The 18,729-nt window shown below is 43.0% G+C and overlaps 1 protein-coding gene across 4 annotated transcripts in view; it reads right to left on the bottom strand.

The window, feature by feature from the left end:
• Positions 1 to 18,729, bottom strand: part of evi5a (ecotropic viral integration site 5a) — a 51,614-nt gene that overhangs the window by 15,734 nt on the left and 17,151 nt on the right. For 3 of the 4 annotated variants that reach the window (XM_017712273.1, XM_017712277.1, XM_017712276.2), the window contains 7 exons: positions 18,443 to 18,503; positions 18,289 to 18,342; positions 17,353 to 17,472; positions 16,294 to 16,431; positions 14,325 to 14,447; positions 10,902 to 11,039; positions 4,260 to 4,343 (listed from right to left, as the gene is read on the bottom strand). In XM_017712273.1, the coding sequence (XP_017567762.1) occupies positions 4,260 to 4,343; positions 10,902 to 11,039; positions 14,325 to 14,447; positions 16,294 to 16,431; positions 17,353 to 17,472; positions 18,289 to 18,342; positions 18,443 to 18,503 (718 nt within the window). The remainder of the gene's footprint in view (positions 1 to 4,259; positions 4,344 to 10,901; positions 11,040 to 14,324; positions 14,448 to 16,293; positions 16,432 to 17,352; positions 17,473 to 18,288; positions 18,343 to 18,442; positions 18,504 to 18,729) is intronic. The other variant, XM_017712274.1, reaches the window with a different exon arrangement.

Below are 18,729 nucleotides of genomic sequence, written 5' to 3'. Positions count from 1 at the left end.
CAGATGAATTCTATTCCAGTTCTATTCCAATTTCAACACATTCACAATCATCAGATTCACACCGCATACAATTAGACGGTTCCAACAGCGGGGTCTCCAAGTCTTACAGAGTTAAGGCACCGTACTCAATATACTCAACACGCTTGGAGGAGAACACTAACTGACTAACTGACGGCTAACAGACCTCCACAATGGCCAGCATAGTGCTGTGTTGGAAGTGGAGAGGGAGGACCATCCCACTTAGCCAAAGAGAACGAGGACAGTTATGCTTTGCTGGAATCACCAACGATTTCCTGATGACAGCTGTTTAAACACTTCTACATGGAGAAACCAGCAAAAGCGTATTCATACGTTCTATATTTAAACGCTCTATATGTAACCATGTACATTCTAAGAACCCTCTGTATGATGAAAGGGATGTTTGCACCATAAAAGAGCTCTTCAGACTGATGGAGAATGTGCTGTAGATGGTTCTACACAGAAACCTTTTTGAAAAAGGTTCTAAAAAGCACCAAAAAGGGTTTCACTACTGTTACAAGCCAAAGAACTCTTTGAGGTACTACACAGAAGCCTTTTTACTAAGAGCGTATAGATACCCACACTCTCAGAAAAAAAGCATGAAACTGTCACTGGGGCAGAACCACTCTTGTCACTGGGGTGGAACCCCCAAGGGTGCCTCTCAGTACCTTCAGTCAAGGAACATAGCAACCACAATTCACTGAAATGATCTTTTCTAAGCTGTACTGACTCCACACACCCCGCCTCGCCTTGCCTCGCCTCCAGGCTTTTATTCCACTGCTCTGTTTTAAATCATTCGGTTATGAAAAGGTACAAATACCAACTTTTCACCTGGAGGAACTGATTTAAGGTTCACAGTTGGACCTTAAACCACTGCTGGAGGTTTGAGGGAACGTTTACATTGGTTGTACCTTGATGGACAAGAAATGTACCTGCACAGAACCTTCGTTTCTAGCAGTGTAGCATGTGAGCCAAAAGAGACCAACTTTCAAAGGCAGAACGAATGCCAGGTAATTGAAACTAACTTCCAGGGTCTTTAAGGCTGGAGGTGGGAAAGTCGCTGGAAACAGCTGAGCTTCAGAGGCAGGACTTTTGGTAATTCACCAGACAGAATCTCAAAAGTAAATCTTTGGCGTGATCGAGAAAGCACAGCACACGGTCATGCACCAGCAAGCAGAGCGAAACGTGTGGTCAGCAGGTCTAAATTTACAGGCTGCTACAGCCGAGTCTAAATCAAGAAATCATACCATCTAAAGTAGTGAAGGCGTCTCGATGTGTAGGGCTGCTATACAGGCTGAATCGGCTCCAGTGTGACGACGAGTGCGAGTTTGTGTAGAAAACGCTTAACAGAAACAGAAACGGTCCCTAATCACTGTCTTCAAGGGTTCTTTAGTAAAGAGAGTGGTTCTATATAGAACCCTGAACAGCCCTTTGCATAAGTAAAGGTCTCTTTGCATTGTGGAAGGGTTCTTGCATTGGTACAAGCTTGACATCATAATAATAGAAGAACCCTTTTTGAAAAGGTTCTGTGAAGAGCCATCTACAGCGCATTCTCCATCAATCTGAGGGACCATTTCACCTTGCTAAGACCCCTTTAATCATGCAAATTGGTTCTTTGAGTGTTCGTGGTTCAACATAGAACACATTTCTTTACTAAAGAACTCTTGAAGAACCATCTTTTTTAAGAGTGAACATGGAAGTTCCATGTAGAGCCCTAATACGGGAAAGAGAAATGGTCCCTACACACTATCTTCAAGGGTTCTTTAGTAAAGAAAGTGGTTCTATATAGAAATACTCAAAGAACCCTTTGCATGACTAAATGGTTCTTTACACGGTTCTTCAAATTGATGGAAATGTGCATGAATGTGCCCTAGACAACTCTATATACAACCTTTTTGAAAGGGGTTCCATATAGCACCCAAAAAGGTTCTTCTATTGCTACAAGCTTAACAATGTAACAACAGAAGAACCCTTTTGGGAGCTTTATTTCCAAAAGGCTCCATATAGAACCATCTACAGCACATTCTCCATCAATCCGAAGAACCTTTTACCATGCAAAGGCCCCTTTAATCATGCAAAAGATCCTGTGAGTGTTTGAGGTTCTATATAGAACCGTTTTCTGTACTAAAGAACCCTTGGGGCACCATCTTTTTTAAGTGTGTATGTATCCGTAATTTTTTTTATACAACCTCAGTCAATAGAACGTAAAATATAAAACATTGCACAGTTATGTTCTGTAGCTAAAGGTACTAAAGGTACCATTTAGGATACTGTCCTAGTGGCAAGACAGATACGACCCCAGGTAGAGTCTAATACCTTTTCTCTGAGAGTGAATAGGGAACAGAAATTGAAATGTCAGACTCCCATATACAGAACAGTAAATAGGACACAGCTCTGAGTTTTTGCGCCTGTTTACATCAGACTTTGCTTTATGAAGTGTTTACTGTTGAGAACAGTTCCATCAGGTTCCCCAAGAGCTCTCAGAAGCTTCAACCACTCACAGGCATGGATAGATTTATGCTGATGGTGATGTGTAACAGGAGTAAGCAGGTGGATACCAACGTACTGATGTATTCAGCCCCGGACCTTCTGATTCTTAAGCCTGAGATCATATCGTAGCTGTTTTGTTGTCATGGCAACTTCAGTTAAGAAGTTGGGCCAGAAGGTATGACAGAACAACAACAAGAAGTCTATATTTATACAACAGTTAGTTCCGGCTACGCTAATTGGTTGAGAAACGATCTAATCGTGCTGTTATTTCGCCATAACATCACAGGTTTTTCACAAACACTGTAACACTCCGCTGAGATGCCGTTGCTAAGCAACGACTTTGACAGCTGTAGGAGACGCTCAAGCCATTTCAACGTTTTCACTTCTTACTTTGCCACAAACAGAAAACAGACACTGTTAAGATCACATCTGACCGACAGCCGGTTTGGTCCGACTCTGAAGACGAGACGACACTAAATTCTCAAACTGTCGTCACCACTGAGCAGCTTTTCAGTCGGCAGCTGTGACAGAAGAACAGCTGAACAACCTGGAATCAGCCAGAAATGAACCCAACACCATTCGCCAGATGTGTCTGATCTTCAGAGTTGGACCAAATCAGACTGAGCCGTAAAACTGACGTGATAATAAACAGAAAAGCTGCTCAGTGGTGACGACAGTTTGGGAATTTAGTGTAAGGAGCTGGAGAACGAACTGCCGCCTGAGCAGCGAGTGGGCGGAGCTCGTTACTCTGACGAGCAGCTCGTTAAGGAGCTATAATTAGGAGGAAGGAACTGAACATTAAAACATTAAACGCCGCGTTCACGGCCAGTTTATTCATTTCTTACTGTATTTATTTAACTGCTGTATTAAAGCAGTAGAGACACAACAGATATTTTAAAAACCCCAGATGCTGCAGACGTGATCTCCACTGTCCCCTCTTATTACCTTCGGGTATTAATGTTGAGGAAAACTCATTAGATAAAATAATAGTGAATAATGAGGAAACGGAGCTGAAAGTACGTCCGTTTATTAGTGTGCTCGGCTGATCCGTTTGGGAAATGAAACTGAAACTGTAAAGATGCTCTGATAAACAGCAGAGGGCGCTGCCACAATATTCTTAACTCTCAGTTTATCGCGCTTTAGTTTTATTTGACCTCGTTTACCTCAGTAACGGTAGCTAACGTTAGCTGTCTGGCTAACTAACTTGTTTACAAGTTTACGTTTCAGCTGTGCGCGTATGGTCGGTTGCTAGGAAACAGACACAACAACAGTTGATTGTCGATTTCGATCGAATAAGTTAAGATTTCCTAAGTCCAGATAAGAAAAGATGTTGTAAGAGAAGATAAGCTTCTTAAATTAAGATAAAATTTGCTTCCGTGATACCAAATTTGTAAATAAAATCTTATCTTGGCATGTCAGATCTTAAGTTAAGACAAAAAGATAAGAAGTTTCTTCAATACGGCCCCAGATCTGCAAATGAAAACAGTGATAAAAAGCGCTTTCTTTTAGTAATACTTACAATAACCAACCATAACGATGAAATGAAAAGTGCTGAAATGTGCAAAAAGCCACAAAACAAGAATTGCTGAAATGGCTAATAGGCTTTCAGTGCAGATATTACACCTTTATACATGCAGAACAAGACTTAAAAGCATCAGTACTGATGCCGCTATTGGGATCCAAGCCTTAGAACTGTTGCAGTGTTAGTGTGATTGCCTATTCCGAACATAGAACTGCTTGATCAAACATACCTGGGCCTGCAACTGTGCAATCTGGTCTTGCAGCTTTCTGACCGCAGTCGCGTCCTCTTCCGGTTCTTCATCTTCGGGAGCCTGCTGAAGAAAAGCTAGATGGGACTCAGAGCTTATTCTCCGGCCTAAATGCTGGCGAAGGTAACAAAAGCAGCGGTTGCAACAATGAATGGGAGTTAGGAGCTAACTGTTAGCATGATGTCTTTGATCTATCTGACATGTACTGGTTTTCATTCATTGCTAGTACAATAAGCATTTCTGATTATGCCATCCCTTCAATTGCCTAGAGACTCTTAGGAAAATCAAGCATTTTTGGAGTAAAACGCTCATTTTTGCAGCATTTATTGGCCAGAAAAGGCTTGTGGTTCACGTTATTCATGCCAGTGACAATCGAACATTGGTGGGAAACAAACATTACTATCAGTAACCATCGTAAATCTGGAACTAAGCATTCTGAAACTACATGCATTAATGCTTGCAAAACTAAAAATGTCCGAGTCATTTTTGTAATATTCATGGTAAACAGTCATAGTATCTTTCTTTAGCTGTTTTAATACGTATTTTGTTAGAAGGTGGTGAATTGTGGCCTTGAAGGGATGTTAGAGTCATGGTGAGCAATAATACTCAAATAGGCTGGGGATTTGGATAATTGATTGGTATTAACAGGCCCAAAGTGTGCCACGAAAACATTTCCCACCTCCACCAGCCTGGACTGCTGACGGTTGGCAGGTTGAGTCCATGGAAATATGCAAATTCTGACCCCTCCATCTGTGTCCCTCAGCAGAAATCAAGATTCATCAGACAAGGCTATATTTTTATGGTCTTCAACTGTCCAATTTTGGAAAATCTGTGCCCACCGTGGCTTTAACTTTCTGTTCTCGACTGACAGAAGTGGAACCAATGGGGTCTTCTGCTGTTGTAGCCCATCCACCTCAAGGTTCGACATGTTGTGCATTCTGAGATGCTTTTCTGCTCAGCACAATTGTGCAGAGTGGTTAACCAGTACAGCGAGTTACCGTAGCCTTTCTGTCAGCTCTAACCAGTCTGGCCCATAGATATACATACCTAGATATCGTGTTGGGTCCAGGCATGCTTGTGAAACTAAAATGTCCTCGAGTCATTTTTGTAATATCCACAGTAAACAGTCATAGCATCTTTCTTTAGCTGTTTTCATAAGTTCTGTTTCATGTCTGTTTCTGATCAGCAGAAAAGTTTTAATCTGTAACATTGCCTCGAATCTCTAATTTGAGAAAAATACTCAGAGTGTAGCCGTTTTAAAAAAGCAACTTTAAATCTGCACAAAGAGATGGATTTACAGAACTGCTTTATCACATTATCTTCCACACCTCCTCCGCGGAGTTAACGGCAGTGTTTATGCACAGTTGGCTGTTTTCTTGCGAAATCACTTCTGTAGAGAAGCGCCTGGGCCCACAGAGCTTCGGACGCTGGGTTGTAAGTGTGAACTCCAACAGCATCAGCCAGCAGAGTGAGAAAGATGCTATCAGCTGCAAACATTCAGAAAAAAAGCAGAAGATACTGGTTCCTTTTCGGGTATTTTTTTTAAACTTTTTATCTTTTTTGGCGATGGGCAGATAGACGGCTTTTTAACCAAGTCATTGTGCGATGCAGAAATGTATAATTAACCAATGCACCTACTCAGTTTCTCAACTCCAGCACTAGGGCAGGGTGTGTGCGTGGTGGAACGAATGAGTTAAGCAAAAGTGTGCAGTGCAAGAGTCTTCAAGGATTAGAGGTCTCTAACAAAGCTCTGATGCTGTATCCCCATTGAACACAAAACAGTATCACTCTACACTCTCTACACATGCTGGGTAGGGCCTCCCTTCGCTCTCGAAACAGCCTCAACTCTTCGTTGCTTGGATTGCGCAAGTTGTTGGAAACATTCTTCTGAGATGCTGGTTCATCATCATCACCACCACCTTTATTTATATAACGCCTTTCCTATGCTCAAGGAAGCTTTACAGACAAAAGAACATCAATAACACAGTGAGAACAAGTACGTCTTTAACGGAGATTTGAATGAAGACAGAGAGGCTGCATCCCGGGTAGACTGTGGGAGAGTATTCCTAACTTGGGAGCTACTACATTAAATGAGCGACCACCCATAGAAGCCAATTTAAATCTAGGAACATGAAGAAGGCCTAGATTTTGTGATCTCAAAGTACGGGATGGGACATATAGATGAAGAAGCTCTGCCAAGTATTGAGGAGCCAGATTGTGCAGAGCTTTGGAGAACTTTGCACTGAACACCAAATGTAACGGTCAAAAAGTGAAGACTCTGAAGAACAGGAGTGATGTGGTCATTCTTTGTTGAAAAGGTGATGGTGACGGTTTATGTTGCCATGATTACATCATGTTACTCCCGCAGATTTTTCAGGTGAACTTCCATGCTGTGAATCTCTGTTCCACCACATCCCAAAGATGTTCTACTGGATTCAGATGCAGTGGCTGGGAAGGCCACTGAAGAACACTGAACTCACTGTGACGTTTATAAACCAGTTTGAGACGACTTTTGTTTTTGTGAAATGGTGCATTAGAAGGTGGTGAATTGTGGCCTTGAAAGGACGCACATGGTCAGCAACAATACTCAAATAGGCAGGGGAGTTCAAGTGATAATGGATCGGAATTAACAGGCCCCGAATGTACCAAGAAGACATTCCCCACCCCATTACACCACCTCCACCAGCCTGGACTGTTGACTGGATGGTTGGCAGGTTGAGTCCATGGATTCATGCAAATTGTGACCCTACCATCTATGTGCTTCAGTAGAAAACAAGATTCATCAGACAAGGCCGTGTTAGCCACATGCATTTAGACTTGGTAGTTAAGTCCCTGTTTAGTTGGACTGAATTCCGATTGGTGTGAGGGAGCCACTTGTTATGTGTCAACCAATCACCAATTTTTTTTATCCATTCAGCCTCTTTGACAGCGATTTTTTGCACAGCAGTGAATGTCCATACTGCTATTAAGTGGCATAGGGAGGAGTTTCAGTAGAACTAGGAGGAGTTTTAGCTGTACTAAAAGCAGTTTTGGTTGTACTAGGTGGAGTTTTGCCTGTACCAGGAGGGGTTTTGGCTGTACTGGGAGGAGGTTTGGTTGTACTGGGAGGGGGTTTGGTTGTACCAGGAGGGGTTTTGGCTGTACTGGGAGGGGGTTTGGTTGTACCAGGAGGGGTTTTGGCTGTACTGGGAGGGGGTTTGGTTGTACCAGGAGGAGTTTTGCCTGTACCAGGAGGGGTTTTGGCTGTACTGGGAGGGGGTTTGGTTGTACCAGGAGGAGTTTTGCCTGTACCAGGAGGGGTTTTGGCTGTACTGGGAAGGGGTTTGGTTGTACCAGGAGGAGTTTTGCCTGTACCAGGAGGGGTTTTGGCTGTACTGGGAAGGGGTTTGGTTGTACCAGGAGGGGTTTTGGCTGTACTGGGAGGGGGTTTGGTTGTACCAGGAGGAGTTTAGGTTATACTGGATGGTGTTTCGGTTGTACAAAAAGAAGTTTTGGTTGTACTGGGAGGAATTTCGGTTGTACTGAGAGGTGTTTTGTCTGCTATAACATGTGGCTTAAATACCACCTCCTGGTGCTTTGAGTGAAGGGATTTGTATCTTGAGTGCATCTTGGATACATTTACACTTGCATTTTTGTGGCTTGGCCTCATCCAGGTACAATCCTGGTACTCAAGATGTATGAACGCGTGACCAGGTGCAAACAGGGACTGTTTCTCCAAGCCACACATGACAACCAAAACCCCTCCCAGTACTGTAATTTACATTATGGCATTTGGCAGACGCTCTTATCCAGAACGACTTACGGTTTGATCAGTTTACACAGGAAGGCCCAGATGGTGTTAGGAGTCTTGCCCAAGGACTCTTATTGGTATAATGTAGGGCGCTTGTCCAAGCAGGGGATTGAACCCCAGTCTACAACATAGAAGGCAGAGGTGTTAACCACTACACTAACCAACCACTATACCAATGGTGCCTCCCCACTTAAACGGAGCATGGCTGCAGCTTCAGCTCAGCTCCTGACACGAGTTCAATTCATTAACCTGCAGCGGTGCTGAGCTAGTTAACATAAAGCACCAGTTGGGTTCATTTTTACTTCGCTTTCCCAATGTTCACCTTTGCTCCACGGCCCCGATAATGAACACAGCAGACTAATCATTTGGAACAGTAAACAACAAAAGCTGATGTAAGAAAATAGCTCATAGCTTTCATCTCCTGGAGCCCACCGGTGGTTCCACAACGCGCTTCGTCATGTTCTTCATAACGTTCATATCTAATAAGCTCCGTTCAGAAGCTGGGCGTCGTGTGAGGCTGTAGCTCTTCTCTCCAGTCTAATAGACGGTGATGTCATTTTAAACCCTTATAATAAAAGAAGCTGAACTTTGTTTTTCTACTGAAAGTCGACCCGTTTTTCCCCAAATCTGGGCTCTAAACTATAAACAGATGGCGTCTCTTCAGTGATCTGCTCTGGAAACATCACTTTTAGAAAACAACACAAAGGGCGGCGGAGATTTCTGGCTTTCAGCAGTAAATTGTGAGCATGTAGTGATATGTGGAGATCATAAAACACATTTTCTCTTGAGGGGAGCTTTAAAGAAATAAATAAATAAAGTAAAAATTGCATTTACTTCATGCAGTTACTGAATAATTTGCCTTACGATTTGGTCACGTAAATTCAGATGGACAAACCCTGGTCAATAAGAGGTAAATAACTTGTGATTTGAGGTCGCAACCATTTTTTTTTAAACAGAGCAGAAAAAACAAGGGATAAAAAAGTCGATTGATTGTTGAGCTGATTTGCATTTTATGCGCCGCACGGCAATCGGGTTCTAATCTGACTAACCGGAGACACATTTGATTACTCAGGGTGAATGCCTATGGATAAATTACTACCAGGCTGAAATCCAGATACCGACCAGGTGTAAACGGGCTCACAGAGACAGTGCTGGACTCTTTTGACCTTTCAAAGGAGAAAGGATTTAAAACAGAGCGTGTGCCGACACCACGAAACAACAGATTAATCAAATCAGTGTGTGATAACACTTTGGGTGTGTCTCCAGCTGCTGGTAATAGTGATGCTTCACTGCAAATAGTTTCAGTGTACAGCCCCTCACACTCACACACACACACACACACACACACACACACACGAGATCTGTTTGGAGGAAAATCTAATTCACTAATTTACAGTTCAGGCAATGTTGATCAGCTGCTAGGATGATGTAGCTAACAAGTAATCTTACACACTCATCCTTGCTGCTGTTTTTAGCTTTGCTCTGTAATTTAGTGCATGTTTATGGATCAAAGGTGTGTCACACGGTGTCAAAAACCACTTAAGCATGTGTGGTGATTTAAGCATGCAGTCATCACTGTGCTAATTGATTTGATATAAGCTTCCATTACTGGAAAGTGTAATAAGTGTCACTGCGCTTAACACTGAGGTCATCCTGTCCACTTCCCCTCAAGCTCAGCCCACAGCACATGGAGTTGCACCCAGCAGCGCTAAGTAGGGTTTAATAACGCACATGGCCTGGGTCTGAATTTAGCCCTCAGGAAGAGTTGCGGAGGATAACTGGCCCAGTAATTAGCCACCTCTGCTGGCTCAAATGGGGAATTATGTCACTCTGGGCTAAGGGTGGGCAATTTGGCAAAAATATAACATCAATACACATACTTATACATTCTTTACATATCACAATATTATGCTTTCCTGAGGTTCGCAGACAAGTTGGAATGGGCAAAATAAGATTAACGGGCTGCTGTCTCGTCAGCTACTTGTTACCATGCAGTTTAATCAGCTACTGTATACTGGTTGTTGCTGTTGTTTACAGGCTCTCTGACATTGGTCTTTTTACGAGGAGTCCCAGTTGTACTGAGAGGGGTTTCGTTGTACCGAGAGGGGTTTCGGTTGTACCAAGAGTACTTTCAGTAGTACTGGGAGGAGTTCCACTTGTACTGGAAGAGGATTTGGTTGTATTAAGAGGAGGTTCAGTTGTGCTGGGAGGTGTTTCAGTTGTACTGGGAGGTGTTTCGTTTGTACTGGGAGGGGTTTCGGTTGTACTGGGAGGAGTTTTGGTTATACTAGGAGTGGTTTGGGTTGTACCGAGAGGACTTTCAGTAGTACTGGGAGGAGATCCACTTGTACCGGAAGAGGATTTGGTTGTATTAAGAGGAGGTTCAGTTGTGCTGGGAGGTGTTTCAGTTGTACTGGGACGGGTTTCGGTTGTACTGGGAGGAGTTTCGGTTGTACTGGGAGGAGTTTCGGTTATACTAGGAGTGGTTTGGATTGTACCGAGAGGACTTTCAGTAGTACTGGGAGGAGTTCCACTTGTACTGGGAGAGGATTTGGTTGTATTAAGAGGAGGTTTGGTTGTACTGGGAGGTGTTTTGATTGTTGAATGTGTCCTGGAGTTTATTCAGCTACTATATACTGGTTCTTGTTGTCGTTTACAGGCTCTCTATAATGGTATAATATAATGGTCTTTTTCATGATACATGCAGTTGTTTTGTGTCCTAGAAGTGCTGCCTATTCCCATCATATACTCAGAAAAGTGTATCATGGCATAATCGTCATTGTCATGTAACATATTCTCATGTTGCCGACCCCTATAATGGCCCATGCTGTTACCTTGTGTTGCTCTTCCTCAGTTGTTTGTCCCAGTAGATTGCGCAGACGTTGGTTCTGCATCGTTAGGTCCTGCAGACGCTCGTGCTGGCTGTGCATCCTCTCTGTGATGCGCTTTAGATGGAGACTACAGAGCTGATCCTGCAAAAACAGCAATAAAGCTTATTAACCTTTTAAACTGAATTAATATTATTAATTATACAACAGTCAGTTTTTTCACAAACACTGTATCACTCTAAGCAACGACTTTGGCAGCTGTAGGAGACGCTGAAGCCATATGAACCCCGACTCTGAAGACGAGACGACACTAAATTCCCAAACTGTCGTCACCACTGAGCAGCTTTTCAGTCGGCAGCTGTGACAGAAGAACAGCTGAACAACCTGGAATCAGCCAGAAATGAACCCAACACCATTCGCCAAACTAAACGGTCTGTAAGAAGCTTTACAGACCGGCTGGAACAAAACAACATTAATACTGATCTGGAGAAACTGAGCAAACTGAGCTGAACCTGATATTGGGTCAGTTTTACGGCTCAGTCTGATTTGGTCCGACTCTGAAGATCAGACACGTCTGGCGAATGGTGTTGGGTTCATTTCTGGCTGATTCCAGGTTGTTCAGCTGTTCTTCTGTCACAGCTGCCGACTGAAAAGCTGCTCAGTGGTGACGACAGTTTGGGAATTTAGTGTAAGGAGCAGGAGAACGAACTGCCGGCTGAGCAGCGAGTGGGCGGGGCTCGTTACTCTGACGAGCAGCTCGTTAAGGAGCTATAATTAGGAGGAAGGAACTGAACATTAAAACATATTAAACGGCCAGTTTATTCATTTCTTACTGTATTTATTTAACTGCTGTATTAAAGCAGTAGAGACACTCGAGAAGTGAGTTATCACCAATAACATCACGGCTGTGATGATCTACGGCGAGAACACACTCCCTCTCGGGTTCTACTGCTTAAGCAACTCCCACAGATTTAATTGCGGTTCTTTAGGAAATGATTTAATGTAAAACGAAATTGGAAATTTTCCCACAAATACACTGTTTATGTATAATTCATGTTTACTCAGTAGTGGAATATAGAAATTAAAACACAATACGCCAAAACTTTTTTGTATATGTTTATTGTATACATTTGAAAATAGCTTGAGAATTTCGGCCAATATAATTGGCTTTGTGTGTATTATTATAATAAATAATAACCTATTCTAACATTACAAAACTGATGCAGCAGAATCACTGTCCTGCATGTTTACCCCCAGGAAGAGCTATGAATCTCATAGTGTAGCTATAAGATGAGGAACTGAAGTGTGCGCACACTTTAAGCGAGTTTACGGTCCATGCAACGTGGGAATGTTTGAAGAGTGGTGTTAAGTTTGAAATGATCCAGATTCGCACATGTTGCTGATGGAACGAAACTGATTTCTGCTTATCAACCGTTCTGGGCGGATCTGATTTTCGAGTGATTTCACAGCCCTGAGACAGACATTCTTCTCTTCTGACTGTCATTCTGGTTGTGGGCTGTTGCAATGTCAGTCTCCAGACCGGACAGATCAGGCATTTTGAAATTTCGAACGTTAAAAGCCACCTGTGTGTCATCGTGACTTTTTTTGAAAAACAATGATATGAGAATTTCGCCACACGCCAGATGTTGCAATCAGGTTGCAATCAGTTTCCAAAACTAAGCAAACAAAAGCTACATGTGCTTCAGCACAGACATCAGAGGGAATGAACACAATTACACACGGCGGGCAGTCGTAAACCAGAGATTCCACATTGGTAAGGGACCTTCATGTCTCACACAAAAGAACTACAAAATCCTAGTAGAGTCTCCGACTGAGCTGCTGCTCGGACGCTGTGTCAGTAAAATGTCTCCATCTGCTGGACCCTCAGTTACTGTGCATGTCCACACTGCGGCCTGTGGGAAGCAGCCAGCAGCCTGAGCTCTGCTGTACTGTGTGTTGTGACCCCTGCACGCTTCTTTTGAAAAAGCGCTGTTTCAGGGGGTAAAATGCACTGAAGATGGTGATTAAAGTGCCTTTGAGCTATAGAACTGATTAGAACCCACTGCAGAAGGACTGGAAACACTTTTAGATTAAACAGTCAATGGACTCTCAGTAACATAGCAGAAACATATGAGGGTGAGGATTAGGATTAGGCTTTGGGTTGAGGCTAAGGTTAGGATTAGGGCCAGGGTGAGGGTTAGGATTAGGTTTTGGGTTGAGGCTAAGGTTAGGGTTAGGATTAGGGCCAGGGTGAGGATTAGGATTAGGCTTTGGGTTGAGGCTAAGGTTCGGGTTAGGGCCAGGGTGAGGATTAGGATTAGGCTTTGGGTTGAGGTTAAGGTTAGGGTTAGGATTAGGGCCAGGGTGAGGATTAGGATTAGGCTTTGGGTTGAGGCTAAGGTTAGGGTTAGGACCAGGGTGAGTGTTAGGATTAGATTTTGGGTTGAGGTTAAGGTTAGGGTTAGGATTAGGGCCAGGGTGAGGATTAGGATTAGGCTTTGGGTTGAGGCTAAGGTTCGGGTTAGGGCCAGGGTGAGGATTAGGATTAGGTTTTGGGTTGAGGTTAAGGTTAGGATTAGGGTCAGGGTGAGGGTGAGGATTAGGTTTTGGGTTGAGGTTAAGGTTAGGGTGAGGATTAGGTTTTGGGTTGAGGTTAAGGTTAGGGTGAGGATTAGGTTTTGGGATGAGATTAATGTTAGGGTTAGGATTAGAACCAGGGTAGGGGTGAGGATTAGGTTTTGGGTTGAGGTTAAGATTAGGATTAGGGCCAGGGTGAGGGTGAGGATTAGGTTTTGGGTTGAGGTTAAGGTTAGGACCAGGGTGAGTGTTAGGATTAGGTTTTGGGTTGAGGTTAAGGTTAGGGTGAGGATTAGGTTTTGGGATGAGATTAATGTTAGGGTTAGGATTAGAACCAGGGTAGGGGTGAGGATTAGGTTTTGGGTTGAGGTTAGGATTAGGATTAGGGCCAGGGTGAGGATTAGGATTAGGTTTTGGGTTGAGTTTAAGGTTAGGACCAGGGTGAGTGTTAGGATTAGGTTTTGGGATGAGATTAATGTTAGGGTTAGGATTAGAACCAGGGTAGGGGTTAGGATTAGGTTTTGGGTTGAGTTTAAGGTTAGGATTAGTAATGTATTAACAGAACATCTACAAGATCTTTAGTTCAGTGTATTCAGACGCTTCATTACTGCTACTTCACTGATATGTTGTTGATGTGTTACTAATTATCTATTAAGAGTTTATTAATCATCTACAGAGGACCGCTGCATATAAAGTGTTACCAAAATATTAAATAAAAAAAGTATTTTATCACCAAAAAACATCCTTTTTTGAATGGAAAATAATGGCCTACGACGTTTGCACAGTGCTGCACACGCACGGGTTCAATAAGAATCTAGGCTTGAGTAAAACAGTCGTTATGTGGCGTCTGACCTGCGTCTGCAGCTGCAGCAGTTGGTGGCGGCTCTGTGTGAGTTGAACCTGAGCGCGAACTTCTCTGAACCTCAGACTCATCAGCTCCCCCTGCCGGTCACTCACACTACTGCTGCTCTTCTGCTGCATTTGAGGAAGAGAAATAGAGCCAAATTCAGTCTTTTTTAGAGGAATTTCACATTTTTCTCACAATCTCTGCATAATCATGTAGATGGAAACAGATTCAGGTGTGAACAAAATCCAGACATAAACAAAATCATTCAGATTAGTTTGATGTGAATTACGCAGTTTTAGAGAATTTGTTTATTTATTTACACACACATATATTCCATTACTTACAAAACCTAATCTTTACCCACCCTTACCCAAAACCTAATCCTAACCCTGGCCCTAATCCTAACCTTAACCTCAACCCAAAATCTAATCCTAACTCTCACCCTGGCCCTAATCGTAACCCTAACTGTAACCTCAACCCAAAACCTAATCCTGAACCTAATCCTAACCTTAACCTCAACCCAAAACCTAATCCTAACCCTGGCCCTAATTCTAATCCTAACCTTAATCTCAATCCAAAACCTAATCCTAACCCTGACCTTAACCTCAACCTAAAATCTAATCTTAACCCAAGCCTTAATCCTAATCATAACTTTAACCTCAACCCAAAATATAATCCTAACCCTGGCCCTAATCCGAATCGTAACCTCAACCCAAAACCTAATCTTCTTTGTGTTGTTTTCTAAAAGTGATGTTTCCAGAGCAGATCACTGAAGAGACGCCGTCTGTTTATAGTTTATAGCCCAGATTTGGGGAAAACGGGTCGACTTTCAGTAGAAAAACAAAGTTCAGCTTCTTTTATTATAAGGGTTTAAAATGACATCACCGTCTATTAGACTGGAGAGAAGAGCTACAGCCTCACACGACGCCCAGCTTCTGAACGGAGCTTATGGAATTTGAACGTTATGAAGAACATGACCAAGTGCGGTTTGGAGCCACCGGTGGTCCCAAGGAGTTTAAGAGGCTACGCACTCTATCCTATATCCCAAATACAGCTAAGAAATAGTCATTTGGGACATCCTGACAAATGATGCACTGTCTGGCCGTAGAGGCTAGAATTTCTAAACGTTCATAACTAGCACACTGTCTAGGGAATACAGAGCCGTTTGGGATTCAGCCTGGGTTTGACGCTACTTCTGTCTGAAACACCGACAACTGAAGCCTGTAAATCATTCAAGTGTTTTCTCTTAGACTTTTATACTGACGTTTTACAGTTTATCACACCGTAAGCGCTTTAATCCAAGCCTGTGATGTTAATGATGGAGCTGTTTAGGCTGTTGGCTCTTTTAGCCTGTTAGTCAGCTGACCAGCCAGGTTCTAGTTAAGAACATAAGTCGCCAGCCCCTCAGTTTAAACAAAAACTGGGTCCTTACTTCATCAATATACTCGCTGGTCTGTGAGAGCACATGAGGGTCAAAGACTGTTCCATTAACAGCCGTAATACAGAGTTCAGTTGTTGTGAGGCCTCATAGCTGTGGGTATATCATGGATTTTACAGTGGCTTTGATCGCAGCTCAGCCAATCAGATTTTAGGACCGTTTGTAATTCTAGGTACAGTATGGTATCAAAATCAGTATCGACGTGTACTAAAATCAGAATACTTTACTGATCCCAAAGGGAAACGGCAGTTGTTACAGCTGCAACCATTTAATAATTTCAATAATTTAAAACAAAAAAAGAGAAATCTGCAATATGAACCATTTCACATCTAACCGCTCTGCATGACTGTTTACACTTCACCAATTAAAATAAACTGAAATACTGAAAAAGTCGAGGAAGCGAGAGATTCCTCTTTAACATTCACAGTGTTTGGCCTGATTAAATCGTCCAAGACAGTAAGACACCGCCAATGCAATCACGATAAACCTGTGTGAAGTTGGCACCATTCATTTCATACATACATACAACCACAAACCTGCCATTTTTCCTCCAGATCTTTGATGTGATGTCTAATCTCTCGGAGTCCGGTCAGTGCCTCCGCTTCCCTCAGCTTCCCACTCACCAGCTGCTCATGCAGATGCTGCATACTGACCTCATCGGGAACTGTACTGCTCTAAAACACACAAACAGACACACATTCTGTAACGTTAAGTAGGTACTTAAACGAAAATGCATGCGTGTTTAACATGTACCATACACATGCATCTCTATACACTCACCGGCAACTTTATTAGGTACAGTTCATTTGCTTGTTAACACAAATAGCTAATCAGCCAATCACATGACCACAACTCAGTGCATTTAGGCATGTAGAGGTGGTCAAGACGACTTGCTGAAGTGCAGACCGAGCATCAGAACGGGGAAGAAAGGGGATTTAAGGGACTTTGAACGTGGCGTGGTTGTTGGTGCCAGACGGGCTGGTCTGAGTATTTCAGAAACTGCTGATCTACTGGGATTTTCACGCACAGCCATCTCTAGGGTTCACAGAGAACGGTCCGAAAAAGAGGAAATATCCAGTGAGCGGTCAGTTGTGTGGACGAAAATGCCTTATTGATGTGAGAGGTCAGAGGAGAATGGGCAGACTGGTTCCAGATGATAGAAAGGCAACAGGAACTCAAATAACCAACCAGAATCTCTGAGGAACGTTTCCAACACCTTGTTGAAAGTCTGACCTGAAGAATTAAAGCAGTTCTGAAGGCAAAAGGGGGTCCAACCTTTTACTAGCAAGGGGTACCTAATAAAGTGGTCAGTGAGTGTATAATAAAAATACCATTACTTAGTATTACACGTATGTGAGCAACTATGTGTAATAACATTCTGTCCCATATGTATTATATATAAGTCCCTATATGTAATTGTTCCATGTGTGTAATTATCAATGCAGAAATGTGTCCTGTTGGCATATAATAACAATAATAATAATAATAATAATTGGCACTTTTAATTATAATCATTGACACTGATATATGCACGTTCTCTGATAACGGATCTCTTAGATTAGAACAGTGAAGTGCACTACGTGGAGGTTCCGCACTTTCTCCATCAGCAGCATCTTTATCTCCATCTGCTTCAAGACGTGCTGACGCTCTGCCTCTCTCAGCCGGATCCGCATACACTCCTGCCCCAGCTGCCAAACCGCACCCTCGCAATACCTCTACCAAACAGAGAGACAGAATGAGAGAGAGAGAGAGAGAGAGAGAGAGAGACAGAGAGAGAGAGAGAGACAGAGAGAGAGAGAGAGACAGAGAGAGAGACAGAGAGAGAGACAGAGAGAGAGACAGAGAGAGAGAGAGAGAGAGAGACAGAGAGAGAAAGAAGAGAGAGAGAGAAAGAAGAGAGAGAGAGACAGAGAGAGAGAGAGAGAGACAGAGAGAGAGAGAGAGAGAGACAGAGAGAGAGAGACAGAGAGAGACAGAGAGAGAGAGAGAGAGAGAGAGACAGAGAGAGAGAGAGAGAGAGACAGAGAGAGAGAGAGAGAGAGAGAGAGAGAGAGACAGAGAGAGAGAGAGAGAGAGAGACAGAGAGAGAGAGAGAGAGAGAGAGAGAGAGAGAGAGACAGAGAGAGAGAGAGAGAGAGAGACAGAGAGAGAGAGAGAGAGAGACAGAGAGAGAGAGAGAGAGAGAGAGAGAGAGAGAGAGAGACAGAGAGAGAGAGAGAGAGAGAGACAGAGAGAGAGAGAGAGAGAGAGAGACAGAGAGAGAGAGAGAGAGAGAGAGACAGAGAGAGGGAGATTGTATTGTTTGTTATCCTGGGGTCCACTTCTCACATTACAAGGGAAATCACACTGCACCAGCCTCAGCCTGGCGGCAGCTCCTGACCATTTCAGGGCTTTGCTTACTACTACTTCACAATATAAAGACGTAGATGACAGAAAACCCTGACAACCTCTTCGGCTGAGGCAAGACAAATAGATGGCACTATGCTATTGTATTGCGTGGTCAAAAATGACTGACCAGCTGATCCACTCACTTTCTCCAGGGTGTCCAGCCGCTGTCGCAGAAGCTTATTTTCTGAATGTAGTTTCTAAAGAAAAACACAGACAGCACAGCTAAAGATTCTTATATGATTTATATAATTATGTTAGTAATGTCAGCAATGCAAGCGTAACGAAAGCAAAGCTCACCTTTATTTCTTCCTGTTCTTCCATCTCCTTCATTTTTATGGCTGTGTATTCTTTTTCAAGCCTAAAAAGACATTAACCCGTCTTCATAAACATCCACCAAAAGCGCATAAACTCTCTCAATATATATGATGCATAGATTTATAATACCCAAGAATTAATATACGATACACTGTATGTCCAAAAATATGTAGACACCTGCAAATCCAGCGTTTCTTCTGAAATGAAGGACATTTATAGGGAGTTTGTCTGAAGTGCTAGCCTCTACTCTTCTGGGAAGTCTCTACACT

The sequence above is a fragment of the Pygocentrus nattereri genome, chromosome 19 (genome assembly GCF_015220715.1).
Source record: "Pygocentrus nattereri isolate fPygNat1 chromosome 19, fPygNat1.pri, whole genome shotgun sequence".
Taxonomy (NCBI): Eukaryota; Metazoa; Chordata; class Actinopteri; order Characiformes; family Serrasalmidae; genus Pygocentrus; species Pygocentrus nattereri.
Note: the sequence above shows the minus strand (reverse complement) of the source record. Positions and strands in the feature narration are given on the sequence as shown.